Genomic DNA, 17,886 nt, shown 5'->3' with positions numbered 1-17,886 from the left:
CGGTTGGATCAGATGGGATCCAACGGCTGGATGGGTGGCAGAAGGCTGCGCGTGATCGGTTTGCTAGAGATGGTTATCGAGAGGAGCACACGTGGCCGATGACCAAGGGACGCATGGCAGTTGGTGGAGACGGTTTATCCGTGGTTAGAATCAGCCGATAGATTAGAAATCTTTTCCCATTAATTGCTGAGCAGTGCTACAGGGACGACATATTTCCAGCCGAAATCTGGACGATGCATCAAATCTTCCGTTGGATTGTATCTTTTAGCAAATCAGCACCGTTTAAGATGGACATCGTCCAGATTTCGTCCATGCACTGTCGTGTGCAGAGTGCGTTAATTGTTGCTGATTTAGGGATGTATGCTTTTTTAGATAGCTGTGCACATCTATTGATGCAGAGACCAGAAAAGATATATTATATTTTTCTGAATTTTTTATCAATAAAGATCCATTGTCATGATTGCTTTCCTAAAAAAAGGAGGGCATGCAGGAGATGCTACTAATTTTGATGATCCACCAATACGAACACATGTAAATAAAATGGAATGAAAATAAAATTGGTTTAGAACGTTGCCCATAGAGGAGTATGGGGAACTCACCTCAGTATGTGGCATACCATCGGGGGACCCTTGTTGATATGCTGGGTAAAGAACAACAGCCAACTCTCTCCTATGCCATATTTGACCCGCCTGTTCATGATAGAATTTATCTAAATCGCTGCCATATTGAGAGTTACTGAAGCTCTCACTCACAGTTGTGCTGCAAATAATGTACTTGTCATCGCACTCGATGCTTTGTGCAACGGACTTCTTCGCTGTCCTTCTCACAAACAATTCTTGTGTGGACCTTGGTGGCAGGATTCCTCTATTCGGAGAGGTTGGGTGCCCTGCTACATTTGCAGCCCGAGACATTGTAATAAAAACGACGTAGTTATCCGTGACGTTGACAACCTTAATTGAGCACAAAGCTGACAGCATCTCATTTGGCAGAAAGGGGAAGCGGAGCTCACTAGGGTCGACCTGGATCAGCTCCTCTGCTGGTTCAAGAACAACAGCCGGCGATCCGGTACGGACAGAGGAGCTTATCTACACAAGAACAGAGGAACCATGCGATCCGGTACCGTTAGCTCAAGGTAAAAACTGCATCATCATCTATTTGGACAAGATAAAAAGCAAGGAGAAACAGAGGGCAAAGTGGTGTGAGGCTATCCAGTTATTAATAAGAATAGTACAACGGGATGAATTTTCATGGAACTACAACGTTGTCTGACCTCTAAAATCCAACATCAGAAATCCAGAGAATTGTACCTTCTGTTGGAACTTCTTATTCAACCAATCCATCTTCTACGGTTCTACCTTTACCCTTCCTGCCACCGGCCCCACCGGCAACAATCCGCTGGACACCGGAGGCTAGAGCAGTGCCGCACACATCGCACCTTTGCTGGCGCCGCCGCTGCTTGCTGAGGAATAGGGGAGGTCAGCGCTAGAGGTCGATCGATTCGCCGAGGAACTGGCAGAAGAGAGGAGCAGCTAGCAAATCGATTAACCAGTCAACCGGGAGGAATTAGTCCAGCTTTTATTGTAAGTGGAAGGAAGAGTTGGTCCAATTTTTGGGGATGAACGGTCTATTATATTGATGTTGTTGAGAAGAACGGGGAAACATGGGAGAGATGAGATCGATGTCGATGGAATCTCTAGCTGTCTTGTCTATTATATTGGGGATGATGCCATTCGGATTTAATAGATCGTGGCATGACAACGGATATAACAAGGCAAATGATTCCTACCGGCCAGCCGGCTGAAGGGATATAACAAGGCAAATGATTCCTACCGGCCAGCCGGCTGAAGCTTGGGCTGGCCGCACACGTGCCGCTCGATCAGAACTGATTGAACAGCACACGCTCGATCAGAATTGACCCACGCACCGCTCAGCGCCAAAGTTCGTTGCTACAATCGACCCCATCAGATGCTGGAACCGGCCGTCATTCTTGCTACAACCGGCAGGAGTAACCGAAGGCGCCAATTTTGTTTTGCTGAAACCGACACCTGTGCTGGAACCAGCGAACCGGGATGCTACATCCATGGTGGTGAGCAGTCGCCAAGGTGCTGGAACCGACGACATTTTTTTGCTGCAATCGGTGATAAGGATTGCTAGAGCTAAACAAAATGCTCGATGCTGGGTTGGGGCATGGCGGCGAGCTAAGCTACCACAGGTGACCTGGGAAAAAAGCTGCAACCGTCCGTTGGGGAGGCTGCAAATGGTGGTGCACGGAGCTGCAATCGTGGTTCTGCGAGCGTTGCCGCGCACTGCTACGAACAGGCCCACACGAACGCCGGCGAGCTGCAATCAAACAACCATGCCGCGATGTTTTTCAACGGCGGAGCTGCAACCGATGGCGTTTGAGGGAGCTGCATCCATTCAGGGACTACCATGGCGCTTCAAGCGCGGCATGAGCACGGCGAGATGTTGGTGGTAGGTTTGCTGCGAACCACGACGCCAGCGACGAGCATGAAAATGATCTAGCGTGGAGCGGCGGGCGGCGCGGTGCTCCGACTGAGGGCGAGACGAGGCACGGCACTGTGCACCCGACGAGTTGTGCGAGATGCGGGAGCTGCGCAAGGAAGGAGCTTGGGGCGGACCGTTTCTGCCGGATCCAACGGCCCACACGGCTCGCATCAGACGGCTCCCGCGCAGCCGGCCGGCCGGCCAGTGCCTAGCGCTGTCGTGTAACCAGAGCACTTCAATTTCATATATTGGGCTGAGCCGGTTTTATAGTACAACCTCTCGCACTGTTTCTTACCTGCCGAACATGTATTTTTGCAATTTTGCAGACAAAAAGCAACCAAAATTCATCAAAACTTCAGTCTCGTTTTGCATTGTCTCTGCTCAGTCTTTCCTCCAGCAATGCAATGGCTATGCAAGCAAGACCTCAGTGGTATGGCCAATAGAAAGGCATGTACTATGTATGCCACGCTGAACTACTGCTTGTTGCTGGGTTGCCTCCGACACACAGCTCCGATGCCTCTTGGAGGCGCAAACGGAAACAAAGAGCCTCATAAAACAAAAACAAAAACACAAACAGCACCCTGGAGATCCTTGTGCAAGCCACCGTCGATCGTCGCCCGAATCCGGCAGCACCGGAGCGCCTGCCAGAGAAGGAAACGAAGCACCACCACACCTAAGGCCGGAGAAGCTTTCCTCGCAGCAACGCTGCTTTATGGACCTCAAGAAAGGCTCGCCGCGAACGGCAAAGCTCATGTCGATTTGGTTCGTCAGCCGGGGATGCACCCCGAACCTCTCCGACCACAGCCCCGCTGTCGCCCGTCGTCCGTCGACGCCGTCGAGAGAGAACACCGGGACCGTCTGCCTTCATCCTCGAACCAAACTCCAGCACAGCCATCCTTCGCAGATCACCAACGCCATCGCCACAAAGGGCAACGGCAAGCCCCAAAACACCCGTCGCCAGAACTGAGCTAAGTACTGTGGAGCACACACAAAAAATTCCCCAATCTAAGCAGGCCCTAAGTCTTAATAAACACTGCAACCTTTGTATGCTTGTTAATGTTTGCATGGGAAGTAGAATAAATGGACACAAGTTAGGTTGACTTGTCATCAGATAGCTTTGTTTTGAGTACATACGTTTTGCCTTTTGGTGTTTCAATTTTGCAACTGTGAGTGTGTCGAGTTTTGATCGAAGCTGGCAATTACTCCCTCCGTTCCAAAATAGATGACTCAACTTTGTACTAACTTTAGTATAAAGTTGAGTCATCTATTTTGGAACGGAGGGAGTAGTTATTAGCAGAACTGTGAACAACTACACAATAGCCTGGTATTGGATTCAGATTGTTTGACTGGACAGTGCACACTAATTGGCCTAGTAATTACATCCAGATCTCAGGTATATGTGTTGAGTAATGCTATCGATCTAAGGGATAACTGAACGAGCAATTCCTTCTCTCATGCATGTGAATTTTGACCTACAACGTCATCAGTAATGTAGCTCATGTGTTACATTGTAGTATATTTTCTGTATCTCTTACTCATGTATGACAGTGAATTTATTGCTTGAATAGAATTCATTGATAGAGCACTTTCGTGGAATTGATGTTCTTTCACTGTTTACTGATTCAGGAATGCTATTCTTGGAACTAGTCTTGTAGCATTTCTACTTCAAGGAAATGAAGCCAGCGGTTATGATGTCCTTGGCATTAATTTGTTGTCTCTGCAGCTGTAGCCAGTGCTGATGTATTGCTCAAGGTTTGTTACTGCTCAGTCTTTATATATGATGTGGCCAGATTTTTCACAATTCCGTGATACCTTGCTTCTTTAAATATATATGCCATGGAAATAAATGACCAGTTATCAGATTCATCATTCATCATGTGATTTTATTAGAAGAAAATAGTATAGTTACTAATGTCCCATATTCTAGTGGTGCTAGATCTTACACTGGCTCTCTTTAAATTGCAGAATCAGTTTTGGGCCACTCCAAGGAAAAATAGTGGTCACTGAGGATGACGCGCAAGGAGGAATAAATTTGTTTGTCCGACAAGTCACTGAATGGTATCCAAGCCTAATCCCAAGGGTCACCTTTTGTCACTAAGCACCACATTACATTCTAGGTGAACTGCATTCCTCTATCAAGTTACAGGGTATGCGTGCCCTTTACATTTTATTGCACCAATGATACTTCATCAAGAAAAATGCCAATCCACTGAGTGATAAACTGCGGAAGAAAAAAGCGTTCTCAGTCTGCGGCATAAGGATGTCAATGATCTTTTTGGTAATTGTAGACTTGTAGTGACATTGTATGATTTATTCTGAATTTGTTATGTTATACAAGAGGAACTATGTTGGACACCTGCTGCTCGTTGTTCCTAAAGTTAGAACAGTGGCACCCTGTTGTTACGTCTGATGATACATTCTGAATTGTTAAAAAAATTTATCAAGAATGATTCTGAATTGGCATTAACAGTTGTCCTGTGATTACACAAATGATATATTCTAAATTGCCGATGTCCTCATCCGCAAGTGTCTCGCGGAGTACGGAGAGCAAGACGCACTCTGCATTCTTCCTTACGGCTTCCCACGGTGCGGCTTCTCCCACAGCACTGTGCAAATCCTGTTGTCGCTGGATGAGATGCTCGTCAACGAAGCGCTCCACCAGGGGCTCAAGATGTACTCCGGCTGGCTCACCTTCCTGAAGTTCTACATTGACGGTAAGTTCTTCGGCGTGCAGTTGTAATGTGCGACATCACTATCGGTATGTATATATGTTCTCTGCCTTTCCTTCTCCAAATATTACGGTTTAATGTTTAAGAATTTTTGCTATCCTACATGCAGTGTGAATTGTTTTGCAATGCAACATGTAGCTGTTACAGGCATAAGATTTTATCAGGTTGAAGGCAAGATACATTGGTGTTGCTTGTGGCTTAACAGGTATGTGGCAGTGTCAATGTGTCGAAGCTGCATTAGGTAAATTAGCTCAGAACTTCACATTCAAGAGATAAACTAGGAGTGGAGTGCAGTCAGAGTCAGACACTCTGTTGCTTTCTGCTTTCCTTTGTCGAAGGCAATTTTCTTTCTCTTTTTTTTGGAATAAACACTGGACATATCGTTTGAGAAACTATGATAGACTATTAGTAAGGTGTTGATTGAAAGAATTCTGAAAATGATGGAACATGGTCGATGTGGAAAAGAACCTAAAAGCATGAATTGGTTTATCAAGTTAAAGGCCAACAGAGGGTGAAGTCCGATACAGCATTTGTCGTCATGATTATCACCTGCTTGGCATCCATTATACTCCTAGCATCTCCAGTAGCTAAGGTTCTTTACATCCTGGACAAAAATGTTTCAGTTTGACAACTTTACAATGCAGCACCATACAATAGGTGTCGATCTTCACATTGATTGGCAGATTTAGAGTAACCATAGCAGGACATAGCTGCTGCATTGGATATTTGCATAACAGCTGTGTGGCCCCTGTTATAAGTATAATTATGTTTAAGTTAAAGATTAGGAGTTAAAAATGGGATTGGTTTAAACCATGTACGACTTGTCCCCTACTCCAAGCCTCTTCTAGGTTGTACTCTATATATACCCCTACGAGGGTCAGATCAATACAACATATAATTCCAGGGTTCTATATTCTCTCACATGGTATTAGAGCGGTTAGTCTTACGACGCCGATCCTAGGTTCCTCTACCACTTCCGCAGCGCGCCGGCCCCGGGGAGATTAATCTTCTCTCCTGGGGGCGCGGCACCCGATCAGTCAAAGATTTGATCGGTCTCGTAGTTTTAGATCCAATTTTCAAGTTCATCATCATTAGATTGATTCCTTAAATTAGATCAACTTCAAATTTTGAAACTCAAGTAGATTGTTTTTTCTTTAGCCACAAATAAATACCACGGTGCTCAAAATCCGGTGAAATCGGTGCAGAAATCGCAGCAGGGGCATCGAGCACTCTCCATCGACTCTTTGGCGGCTACGTGCGGGATCAGCGGCTGTGCATGTAGATCTCGCCTGAGACGCTGGTCGCCGGAGCCAGCAACGCTTCGAGGATCTCCACCGCGTCCGACCTCAACGGACGACACATCATCGAGTTTACATCGTCGACATGCCGCTGCAACATCATCGCCGACACTTCATCGTCAAGGTCTTCATCAACATCGTCTTCACCAACATCTTCGTCAACACATCGCCGACGCCTCGTTCACAAGATGGGCACCTAGCGTCCTCTGACAGACTTTTCTGCAAGACGCAACCTCGACGACGGCAATGACCGCGTCACGACGACGGCATCGACCGCGTCATCCATGACGGCACGACTGCGTCGACATGACGTCACTATAGTGACGACCCCTACACGGCCATACGGTTCTGGCAAAACCGACGTGTGCTCGATAGGTTTCCTCCGGTCTTGGCAAAACTGGTGGACTCATCGCCGACGGCACCCTCTGACATCCGCAAGGTGCATCGTCCACGGCTGCAGCTCCGTCATCTACAACATTGCGCAATTTTTTGTGCCTCTGGCTTTGTGCGACTTGATCATCCACGACTATCTCGACCACGGCTACATCACATGATCGGCTACCTCGACATTGACATTAATGGCTACGTCTACAGCAACTCATCGGCAACAACTCCAGTCAACAGCGTCCGCGTCGTCACTAGCGTCCACGCCACTCCCGATGTGACTGCGGGAGGGAATAGAGGAGAAGGCAGGAAGGCATCAGAAGGGGACGCAGTCACCGCCTTAGGTGCCGACCCATCAGAGACGCAGTTGATGATTTCGCGGCGAAGAATACGACGAAAGCACAAGAGTTCAAATTCAGTCGTCATCGTCCGCTTCACTCCCGCTACGACTGAGGGGGAATGTTAGAAGTATAATTATGTTTAAGTTAGAGATTAGGAGTTAGAGATGGGATTGGTTTAAACCATGTACGACTTGTCCCCTACTCCAAATCTCTCTCACATATTGTACTCTATATATATCCCACACCTGGTCAGATCAATACAACAACATAATATTATCATCCTACAATTTCCACAGCCCCCTGTAGTCCATTATGATTTCAAGCCTATAGCAATGTGCTTCTAGATGATGACATGGGTGTCCGTCTCAGTGACTTTGGGTTAGCTAAGTTTCTTCAAAGTCATAACTCTTTCAAGTACTATTACTTCCGCGAGCTTACAAGGACCAAGAGGATCAATTGGAAACATTGCACCAGGTAAACATTCACTATATTATTATTAGCTTTCCTCACTCCCTAGTATCATTCAAGTTTTACTTTTCCATTCTTTAAAAGGAAACTTGTATGGTTTTCAATAATCAATGTAGTAAGATAACTCAATGTTAAATAATGCAGAGTATGGCATCGGGAACAAGATCTCAAGAGCAGGCGATGTCTATAGCTATGGAATTATCATCCTAGAAATGCTCACAGGGAGACGCCCAACAGATGTGTTGTTCAAGAATGGCCTGACCCTTCAGAAATTTGTTGGAAATGCATTCCCCAAAAAGATCCGTGATATACTTGATCCTACCTTCATAATCCTGAGCTCCGGAGACGAAGGCCTGGACCATGCAATGGTGGGAATGCTGAGCTGCATTATGCAGCTTGTTCAGCTTGGTCTCTCATGCTCCACAGAGACACCAAAAGATCGACCGACAATGCCAGACGTCTACACAGAAGTCTCTGCAATCAAACGAGAATATTCAGCATCGCGTGCCAAGGAATAGGACACACTGTTTTTGTTTGCATGTATGTTACGAGTGAGTTGAAGTCTATGCTTGTGTTGGGGTTCTACAAAATTTTGTTGTACTGCTAATATTCCGTCAAGAGAAATACCAGTCCACCGTGTGAGAAAGTGCAGAAGAAAACATGCTTTCAGTCTGCAGTAGAAGGATGTCAAGGATGACGTTGTCCGACTTACTCTGAATGTGTTATATTATGTTGGATACCTGCTGCTCATTGTTCCTCAAGTTAAAATAGTCGGCACCCTGTCTGTAACTCTGAAGATACTTTCTAAACTGACATTAGCAATTGTCTCACCTGGTGTGTATATATATATGCTCTCCGCCTTTCATTCTCCCCCGACTACGGTTCAAAGTTTTCTTGGGCTCTTTGTTGAAGTAGACACGCGTGGTATTGCAGTGTGGATTGGCCCGTGAGAAATTTGTGTTGTCTAGCACCAGGGATTAGGAATACATTCGGTAGTCTGGCATGATCTGAATTTCCGAGGGTGATGATGAATTGATGATAGATTTGGCAAGTGGAAAAACGCACAGCCTGTTTCAGGCGTTACACTTGATCAGTTTGAAGTCGGGTATGGCAGTGTCATCATACTCAGAGCCAGGCACTCTGTCTATGCTAAATATTTGTCCACGAAAAGCATCTCTGTCATCTTCTGTTACAAAATGCATCATTCAGGTTCAGTCCAGCACATGCAATTTTTGAGGACTCGAGAGGAACAGGAGCACCGGAGCAGATTAGCAGGCGAGCAGCGAGCTCGACCCAGCGTCCCTCCGCGGCGCGGCGAGGCAGCTCAGGCAGAGGACGGAGGCCGGAGGGGGGAGGGCACTCGCCCCTGCTCGCACTGCCGAGGAGGGGAGAGGCGCCCTGGACGGCGCGGTCTCGAGGGGCCGAGCAGGCCAGCAGCAGACATGGCGGGCAGGGAGGGAGGGGAGGGGGAGGCGGCTTGGCGCCGGCGTCGGCGTCTGCGGGGGACGCACGCTCGCGGCTGCACAGGAAGCCTGTCAAAAACAAATCAGGGCGCATGAAAAATCCCAGGCACGTAGTTTTCTTTAAAGTTGTGGCACACTTTATTTATTTATTTTGAGAAATGTGGCACACTTTATTAAAATCAAACCATAGTTACATCCTCGATCAGTTTAGCTAGCTAGAAGAAAACCAAGGATCTCCCTCTCAGGAAATTACATTTTAGAAGAAAACTCATAATAAAGTATTAAGGGAATAAAAGATTCATGAGTATTACACTTGGTCTCTATATGGTTAAGATTCACGCAGCCATCATTAATGCACAGACGCAAAAAATCACGCCGGCAGATAGCAAAGCCGTAAAAGACCAATGTTATGCCTAGGCGGACGAAAGAAACAAAGAGCAACATTGAACCTGGTCGAGCAGTTGCTTCCAGAACTACACAGCCCGATCTATTAACTGCGTTATGAAGCAACCTCTGTACTCCTCTGTGTAACTCTGGTGTGTGTGTTTGAACTAGTCCGTGTATGGGTGCTCTGGCGGTTTGCTTTATTTATAAAGCGGGGCAAAAGCCTTTTTCGGTTAAAACTCAGATGCTTCATATCTTCCGCCCCGCCCATACAAACAGGACATTACGCTTTTGGGTAGTTATAACTATATAAGTGCGAATGTTTTCCCATGTTGCCAGAAAAAACAACTTGGCCCAGGCTTTGTTTCAATCCTGGCTCCGCCATTGAGTGGGAGGGCACTTGCGCCTGCTCGTGGTGACAGAGCAGGCCAGCGGCAGAGTTGTCGTGACGGGCAGGCGGTGCTGGGGGTGGGGGCAGGTGTCGCCTCGGTGGCTGGCTCTGCGCCTGCCTGGCTTCGGCCTTCGAACCTTGGTGGGCTACTGATGGGATGGACAACCTGACTGAACTGTGTCTCTCTGCCTAGCTTGGTTCTATTTCCTACAGTGCATTTTTGTTTCTGAAAGAAAGGCAAAAACTTTGCCCAGTTTTATTAAATGAGCAAGAACAACCAGGAAAACAGTTAATAGTCCATCACATTTCGCAATTTTCTGAACAAGTTTATGTGAAAAAACAACCAGATTTGCTGGGAATTGCAAGCATTGACCAGAATCTTCCAACAGTAGGGGAAGCAGGATATCTATCCATGTAGTAGTGTTGCAATTGCAACCAACAGTGCTAGTCTCAAGCCAAAGGATCAATATTTACACACAAGTCATATTATGTACGACACCAGCCATAGAGAATCGGCCAAACAAGAACATAGAGAACGACAGGTGTGTGTCATTCACTTGCTTGTTAAAGAGGGCGTTGATCCAAAGCCCTGTGTAACAACTGAATCCAGCTTAAATTAGATATGCATCCATAATTTTATAGAACCATTGTTACACATTCAAAGTGGCATACCAGAAATTAAGACGGAAGCAACGGATGTTGTGGCAGTCTCCTTCGCTAAATAACGGCAGATCCGCATGTATGTTGTGGCTGTATTGATAACTGGAATGGACAAGATAGTTGGTTAAATTTTGCTTGATCTGTACTCTTCCCTAACGTTACTGGTTTTGAGCGTCGACGTGTTCTCCAATTCTAGAACTTTGCCTAAAGTCCAAGTTTGGTCCAAAAACTTTCAAACCCACAAAAAACGAACATTGCACGTACCAAAACATTCACCTGATCATCGACTGTTTTGATAGTGCATACAAGGTATGCATTAAGCACATAGCTTAGTCCTAGAACCTAGGTTACTACTTCCAATGTCAATCCATATGTAGAATAGCATTTTCAGTGTTATAGTAGTTACAAATATATAAATGCAATGTTTTGTATTCTCTAGGTTAGGAAAAGGAGACTAATACACTATATGCTACACAATACCCTGGCACTTTAATACACCGTATGCTAGTGATGTTACCTCGTTGCTAATATACCAATCCATACTTTCCAAACCTTGAAGCAGATCAATAATTTTCTTCATTGTAGGTCTTTTCGTCCGTTCAGGATTCACACATATTAGACCTACTTGGATGCATCTTGTTATTTGTTGGCAATTTATTTCGAGCGATGTATACCCTGATTCTTTTTGCATCACATTTCTCCATTTTTGAAGTTCCTGTGAAATCACAAGTTCAGAACACAAATATGTAATGTTACTATAAGATAGTAAAATGTCACATGGTCTCTATGAAAGGGGGACTCAAAAGTTTATAAGAAATTTCCTTACAAGTTCGATGAATTCGCTGGAAGATGTTTTGATATCATATGGGTAGTCCCTATGCCCCGTTATCACCTCCATGATAATCACACCCAAACCAAATATGTATGACATAGGTGTGATTGTACCTCGTAGGTATTCTGGTGGCATATAACCTCTGCATTAATTAACATGAGTGGATGAATATAAAGTTTCAAGAGAATGTTAACGAAAATGCATTTCGTTGCTTATTAAAAGCAAGGGATTATCAAGAGGAGGCTAACTTACAGTGTTCCACTAATAAGGACAGTGTGAAAAGTTTGTTTTTGATCAAACAGTCTTGACAGACCAAAGTCTGTGATTTTTGGTATCATATTTTCATCAAGCAATATGTTCCCGGGTTTTAGGTCCAAGTGAATAATGGGACCATCGGATTGCTCGTGGAGGTACTGTAGACCATAGGAAATTCCCTCGATTATTTTGAGGCGTGTGGGCCAGTCAAGTCCAGTGGATGCATCTGCGTTGTAAGTAAAAGAAGATAATTCTATAGATAATGTCTTTAAACCTATTATTATTGGCATGCTCTACATAGAAAGACTTTGAAAATTGTGTTGTATATATTCTTTTTTTTCACTCATAAGAATGTGGTATTCAGGAAGTATAATCAAACCACAAAAAATGTAATCTTAAATAGAGATCAAAAGTAGAGAAACAAAATCAAAATGTCATACCTGAAATGTACTTATCAAGACTTCCCTTTGGTAAAAACTCCAAGGAAAGCAAACATTCAGTGCTCCCGGCAAAAATGAATTTTCCTTCGTGATGGTTGCGTAAATGTTGTGTTTCATAACAGTAGCCTACTAGTTGAACTATATTTGGGTGTTTTACTTTCATCAGAAGATTAACCTCATTCTCAAATTGCTCCTGCGAGCTTGACATGGACTGCACAAGCTTCTTCACCGCGACCATTTTCCCATTTCCTAGCACTCCCTGTTTGAAGTCTCTTATTAATATGAGTATGTATTTTTCAGTCAATTAAGGTTTACATTTTGAGAAAACAAAAACATATATGCTTTAACCTTACCTTATATACCACACCAAAACCACCTCTACCAATTATTCTCTCAGTGAAGAAGTTGTTTGTGATGTGTTTAAAATATTGTAACGCCATATGGTCATCTGTGGATCCTGCCTGCATAAAGAAGTCCCTGGTTTAGCAAAGAATTTCACTTATATTGGTTCAATAGAACTTTTGGGTTAACTTGGAGATTTCTATCAAACAAAAATATCAAAGTTATTTTGGAGCTATTGACAAAAAATTAATTATTATGTAGACCTTTTATTACAACAACAAAGTCAGATCCCAGTGAATTGCCATCTTTTTTTAATGATGTGCTACAATGCCATTATTTTATACCGCCATATTACTGTCATTGATGTGGATTTCAAGAGAAGGGGGGAGTGTCAGTGTCTGGGGGAGAGGGCACCTCCATGGCAAATCATGCTAGAGGACTCAGCGGTGCGGGTGAGCTGTAGGAAAGGTATGTTTTCAAATTCTGCTTCACATCTTATTTGTTGAATCTGTAGCTGGATTGTTTTCCCAAAATAATGTACCTACTGCATGAAAATCCTTTTTAGCAACCAAATTGTTCTGTTGCATATAAAGTTATGAAAGATTCCCTTTCAGATCTACATGCTTATATACTGAAAAGGTGATGCAATATTCTTTTTGTCATGTTAGGGTATGCGGGACCATCTGTCAACCCGACCTTCAGCAAGTTTGCAAAAAACAATATGGCAGCATATGGCATATGTATTTCTCATCCAGACAAGCTTAGTCTGGGATGATACATGTCCCACTCCCATGTGGGGATATCTAGGTGTTATCTCAAGTTGCAACATGTTTTTGATGCGTAGTGGGGCAGTTCAATAGGGCATGGGAGTCGATATCATCATCTAATATGGTAAAATAAGAAAGCATATGTGCAAAATCATGTAAGTAGTGTTATGGAATTAAAGATTTGATGGAACCCGTCACTTTTATACGATTTCCTTACTATAGAGAAATTTTCTGTTATGGCTTTTAAATGTCATAGTTATTTCAAAAACTCTGACATTTTCCACGAAGAATAAAAACAGTTATTTACTACCTATACGCAGATGCGCGGCACACCCCAACTATCACCGGAGCACAATGAATTTCCAGTGAAGACAATCTGTCGTGAGGGCGGGAGGCATGAGGTTGCCTGGCATGCGAAGCTCGACGGACAAGTCGCATGCACCACCACCGAGCAGTCACCGCCACCGGATCATCCAACCGAGATGAGACACGGTGCGGATCACCGCCCGAACACATCAGAGCATGGTTAATAGTATAGCCAACTGCTGGCTATATGAACATGCCATGTCACCAAGAGTTAGCATTATTAATTGGTCATACAATAGAGTGGGCTATAAGGTTGGCTATAAGCTCATATATTTTTCACTTTCTCTCTCTCTCTCTCTTTCTCTCATTAAATGTTTTTGCCTAGGAGCACGCATAGAGCCTTTCTCTTGCATTAGAGCCCACTCCTTTATTTTTTTTCTTGTCTCTCTCCTTCACATAGACAAAAATGTCATATAAGCGGGCTTATAGCCCACTATTGTACTTGCTCTCAATGGTGGCACGCACCCCCAAAGTCGCCGAGTGGATCAGAGTTGCATTCAACCTTCTACCGTATCAAGCACCTTGGGAGCACCCTGCCAGCCGCTTGCAAGAAACCATATGCCAGATCCCGTCGGATCCAGCCTGCCGCGACACACCCAGCCAGATCTGGGCCAAGCCCGTGCCAACCACCACGCCGCAGCACCACCCATGTCACACAGCATAGAGGACACAAACGGAGGTGCTTAGATGGGATAAACTGTTTGGAAGAATAGGGACTGGAGGGCCCACGCCCCCTGAAAATCAGGGGGGGTGAAGTAGTTAGTTAAGGAATCTCGTAAAGCCCCCGTATTACCCCGTTGATCTAGAATTTTCGCTTCAGTAGCGTAGAGCACTTGCTCCAGGCACGCACGTCGCCGATCGGTGACAGGAGACCGGTCAACCCGGGTGAGGAGAGAAGGAGAGAGCTGGACGAGTGCACCCGCTGCCGCTATCAGCAACGATGGCCTCCTCCTATGGCGATGGCGGGGGCAAGATGGCGATGGAGTTAGGGCCGACGGCGGGGTGTCTTCCGGTCCGGAGTCGATAGGTGTTTTCTCCATGAACGTCTATCTCTAGCTAGCTTCATTATCTCGTACCAATGTAATACAAAATAATAAAGGATGTAGCTAGATCTTAGTCAACTAAGATTTAACCAAGTCTTGCTTCAGTGATAGAACATATAAAAGAGAATGGAGCGTAGCTCAGTTGGCAAGGCAGGGGTACACAACCAGCCCACCAGTGTTTAAGTCTTGACTCGAGCACTTGGTGCTCATGGAGTTTCCTTCTATAAAAAATGCCAACAGGCTAGTCTAGCCCCGGTTGGTCTTTTTTATATAGAACATATAGAAAAAAGAAATAAAAAATTAAAATAAATTTTTGCATGGATCGTCACATAATATCCCACAAATATAGCATTGACCGAGACTTGGTTAAGTCTCAGTTGACTGAAATTTGGCAACCCCGTATAATAAAAGCTCGCTGGAGTACATCAGCTCGTACTCTTGTTTTCTCACGGAAGAACGTGGTATCACAAACAGACTCACTATCTGTCCGTGGACGAGTCCATGTACGTGTCCATGGACACGGTTACAGGAGCCAGCCATCCAACCCTATTCATCAAACATCCACTCCTATTTTCATTTTTCAATGCCCGCAACACTTCAAAATAACTATAGATGAGCATGATTCTTTGAGTAGTGAAAATATTCAAATTCAACACTATTTTAAATTAAAAATTAAATATTCAAACATTAAGTTTCCAAATAAATAGTCAAACTTGAATTCAACTTATGTTCTAGTTGTCCCCTTTAAGCTCCCGTAGATGCTCAATTAAATCATTCTTTAGCTGATCCTGAGTTGTTCGATTCTGAATCTCTTGCATTTGGACAAACCCCTCAAACATCAACAATTTGGCGATGGCTTTTCGACAAACACTTGTTAGGCGTGGTGTCCGCTGTGGACGGCAACCGCAAGGGCTGGGGGTACCTCAGCCGTGGCTGGACGAGGGGTAACAACGACATAGGCAAAGCGGAGTTGGTGCCTGGATGAAGTGGTGGAGGTCCGGCAAGGCCTGGACGGGGCTGCTGGGGTGGTACATCAGCGACATCGGCCTGGGATGGAGATGATACAAAGAAGAGGGGAGGCACAAAGTGAGAAAGACTCGGGAATCAAATGGGGTTTCGGGTGGGCCGGGGGTGTCGGAGTCCAACATCGAGGAGGTCCGGACTCCCGCAAACCTCCCTCGGATTTGCATCCAGTTTGTTGGGAATATTCATATTTATGTTTAGTTTGTAAACTTTGAATTTGGTTTGTCAACTATATTCGTGATTTGGTTGAATATTCATATTTATGTTTAGTTTCTATATGTGTGCTAATATGTAGTTGCAGTGTATACTAGAATTGCATAAGTTTAGAAAAAAAAAATACTCCATTATATATAGGGGATCGGCTAGGTCCGACCAAAATTTAGTGGAGTAAAAATACTTCACTAAGGGTTTACTCCACCTGATCCTCTTTTATTTTTAAGGGATCGATTAGAAATGGCATAAGAAAGCCGCTTTTCCCAAACATGGAGGCTTTTGGCACATGTCAGCTATGTTTTCAAATTCTGCTTCCCATCTTGTTAGTTGAATCTGTAGCTCGATATATTGTTTCTAGCAAAATTATATACCTACTCCATGGAAATCCTTTTCGGTATGCATTTTGTCCTTCTGTCATATAAATTTATGCAAGATTCCTTTCGAGCTCTACATGCTTATATATTGTGAAAAAGCTATATATACTTTTAGTCATGTTAAGTGTGTCAAACCTTTTGTGCACTGGACAAAACAATAAGTTTGGCGAAAGAAGATAAAACTGTATGGCAACATATATGGCATATGTATTTCTCATCCAAACAAGCTTTAGTCTGGGGTAATACATGTCCCTAGTGCGCTTAATAGTTCGTATCCCAAGTCGTGACATGGTTTTGACGTGTAGTGGGGCAATTGCATGGGTCATCGAAGTCGACGTCATCATCTAATATATGGTAAGATAGGAAACTGTATGTGCAAAGTCATGTATATAGTGTCATTGAATTTAAGATTCAGTGGAACCCGTCACTTTGATAATTCCTTACACAGAGAAATTTTCTATAATGGCTTTTAAATGACATTCTGTAGATTGAGTGTCAAGGAACTCACCTCAGTATCTGGCATAAAATCTGTAGGCTGCAACTGGGCGCCGACTTCAAGATGAACGCGCAACTCCACCTTATGCCATATAACTCCGGCCTTTGTTTCATAGAATTCTGGAAGATCGTTGGTTTGGAAATCCTCGCTCACAATGGTGCTGAACAGAAAGACCATATCATTGCATTCAGTGCTCCGTAGAAGCCCCTCCTTTGTTGTCCTCATTACCACGAGATTTTGTGTGCACCTTGGTGGCAGGATTCCGTTGCTGGGTCTCATGGTGTATTCTGCCACATTGGTCGAAGTGTACCTTCCAAGGAAAGCGATGTAGTCGTCTGTATTGTTAACTACCTTAATTAAAGATTTAACTGAATTACTCGCGTCTGGAACAAATGGAAAGCGGAGCCAATGGGGGTTGACTTGGATCAGCTCCTACAGGAAAGCAGAAAGTAATGGATTGATTGACCCCGTCAGTTGACAACGTAATATAATTCTTCGGTTCAGCAAAGTACAATACTACAATAAAAGCTCGCCAGAGTACATGAGGGCATACTCTTAAAAAAAAAAAAAAAATGAAACTCCATGGGCACTAGCACCCACGGATTTATTGATATAGAAGAAGCATCCCTCATGAGAATTCCAGAAATTCGTCCCCGACGTGGATCGAACTCTGGTCGTTAGGTTTACAATCATGCGCCCCCAACCACTGGGCTATGCCCACGTCCTCTAATTGAAGGATTGCAAATTCGTCCCCGACGTGGATCGAACTCTGGTTGTTTTTCTCATTGAAGGATTGCAAATATGTACGACTTTTTCTAATACTCAGTTTTGCAAAACGTGCATGTAATGTACCATGGTCATCTCTTTTAACTCTTACTTATTAAATAGATAGGCATTTCTCACATCAAGCAAACTCAATTATTAATTAGTTGGAGTATACATTGTACTTTGCATCTTGTATTTGTGCACTTATATCTGGGGGACACCAGCTTTGAAAGATATTGTCAATTAGGATGACAAGTTATGTTCAGGTGACAAGCGTGTGTGTATGCCTATGGGTATAGTTTTAACAAAAAGAAAGTTAATCCAAAAAAAGTAGTCAGTTGCCAGAA

At 44.2% G+C, this 17,886-nt stretch overlaps 1 protein-coding gene and 1 pseudogene across 1 annotated transcript in view; one reads left to right on the top strand and one right to left on the bottom strand.

Annotated features, from left to right (window-relative positions):
- The first annotated feature begins 2,430 nt into the window (after nt 1-2,430).
- Nucleotides 2,431-8,243, top strand: LOC119283833 (annotated as a pseudogene).
- Nucleotides 8,244-8,904: 661 nt separating this feature from the next.
- Nucleotides 8,905-17,886, bottom strand: part of LOC119283832 (probable L-type lectin-domain containing receptor kinase V.3) — a 14,873-nt gene continuing 5,891 nt past the window's right edge. The window contains exons 4-10 of the mRNA XM_037563223.1: nt 16,783-17,206; nt 12,504-12,607; nt 12,151-12,409; nt 11,708-11,936; nt 11,450-11,597; nt 11,104-11,338; nt 8,905-9,257 (exon numbers count right to left, since the gene is read on the bottom strand). Of these exons, the coding sequence (XP_037419120.1) occupies nt 8,905-9,257; nt 11,104-11,338; nt 11,450-11,597; nt 11,708-11,936; nt 12,151-12,409; nt 12,504-12,607; nt 16,783-17,206 (1,752 nt within the window). The remainder of the gene's footprint in view (nt 9,258-11,103; nt 11,339-11,449; nt 11,598-11,707; nt 11,937-12,150; nt 12,410-12,503; nt 12,608-16,782; nt 17,207-17,886) is intronic.

Source organism: Triticum dicoccoides, chromosome 4A (genome assembly GCF_002162155.2).
Source record: "Triticum dicoccoides isolate Atlit2015 ecotype Zavitan chromosome 4A, WEW_v2.0, whole genome shotgun sequence".
NCBI lineage: Eukaryota > Viridiplantae > Streptophyta > Magnoliopsida > Poales > Poaceae > Triticum > Triticum dicoccoides.
The sequence above is the reverse complement of the archived record's forward strand: the minus strand, read 5'-3'. Positions and strand labels throughout refer to the sequence as shown.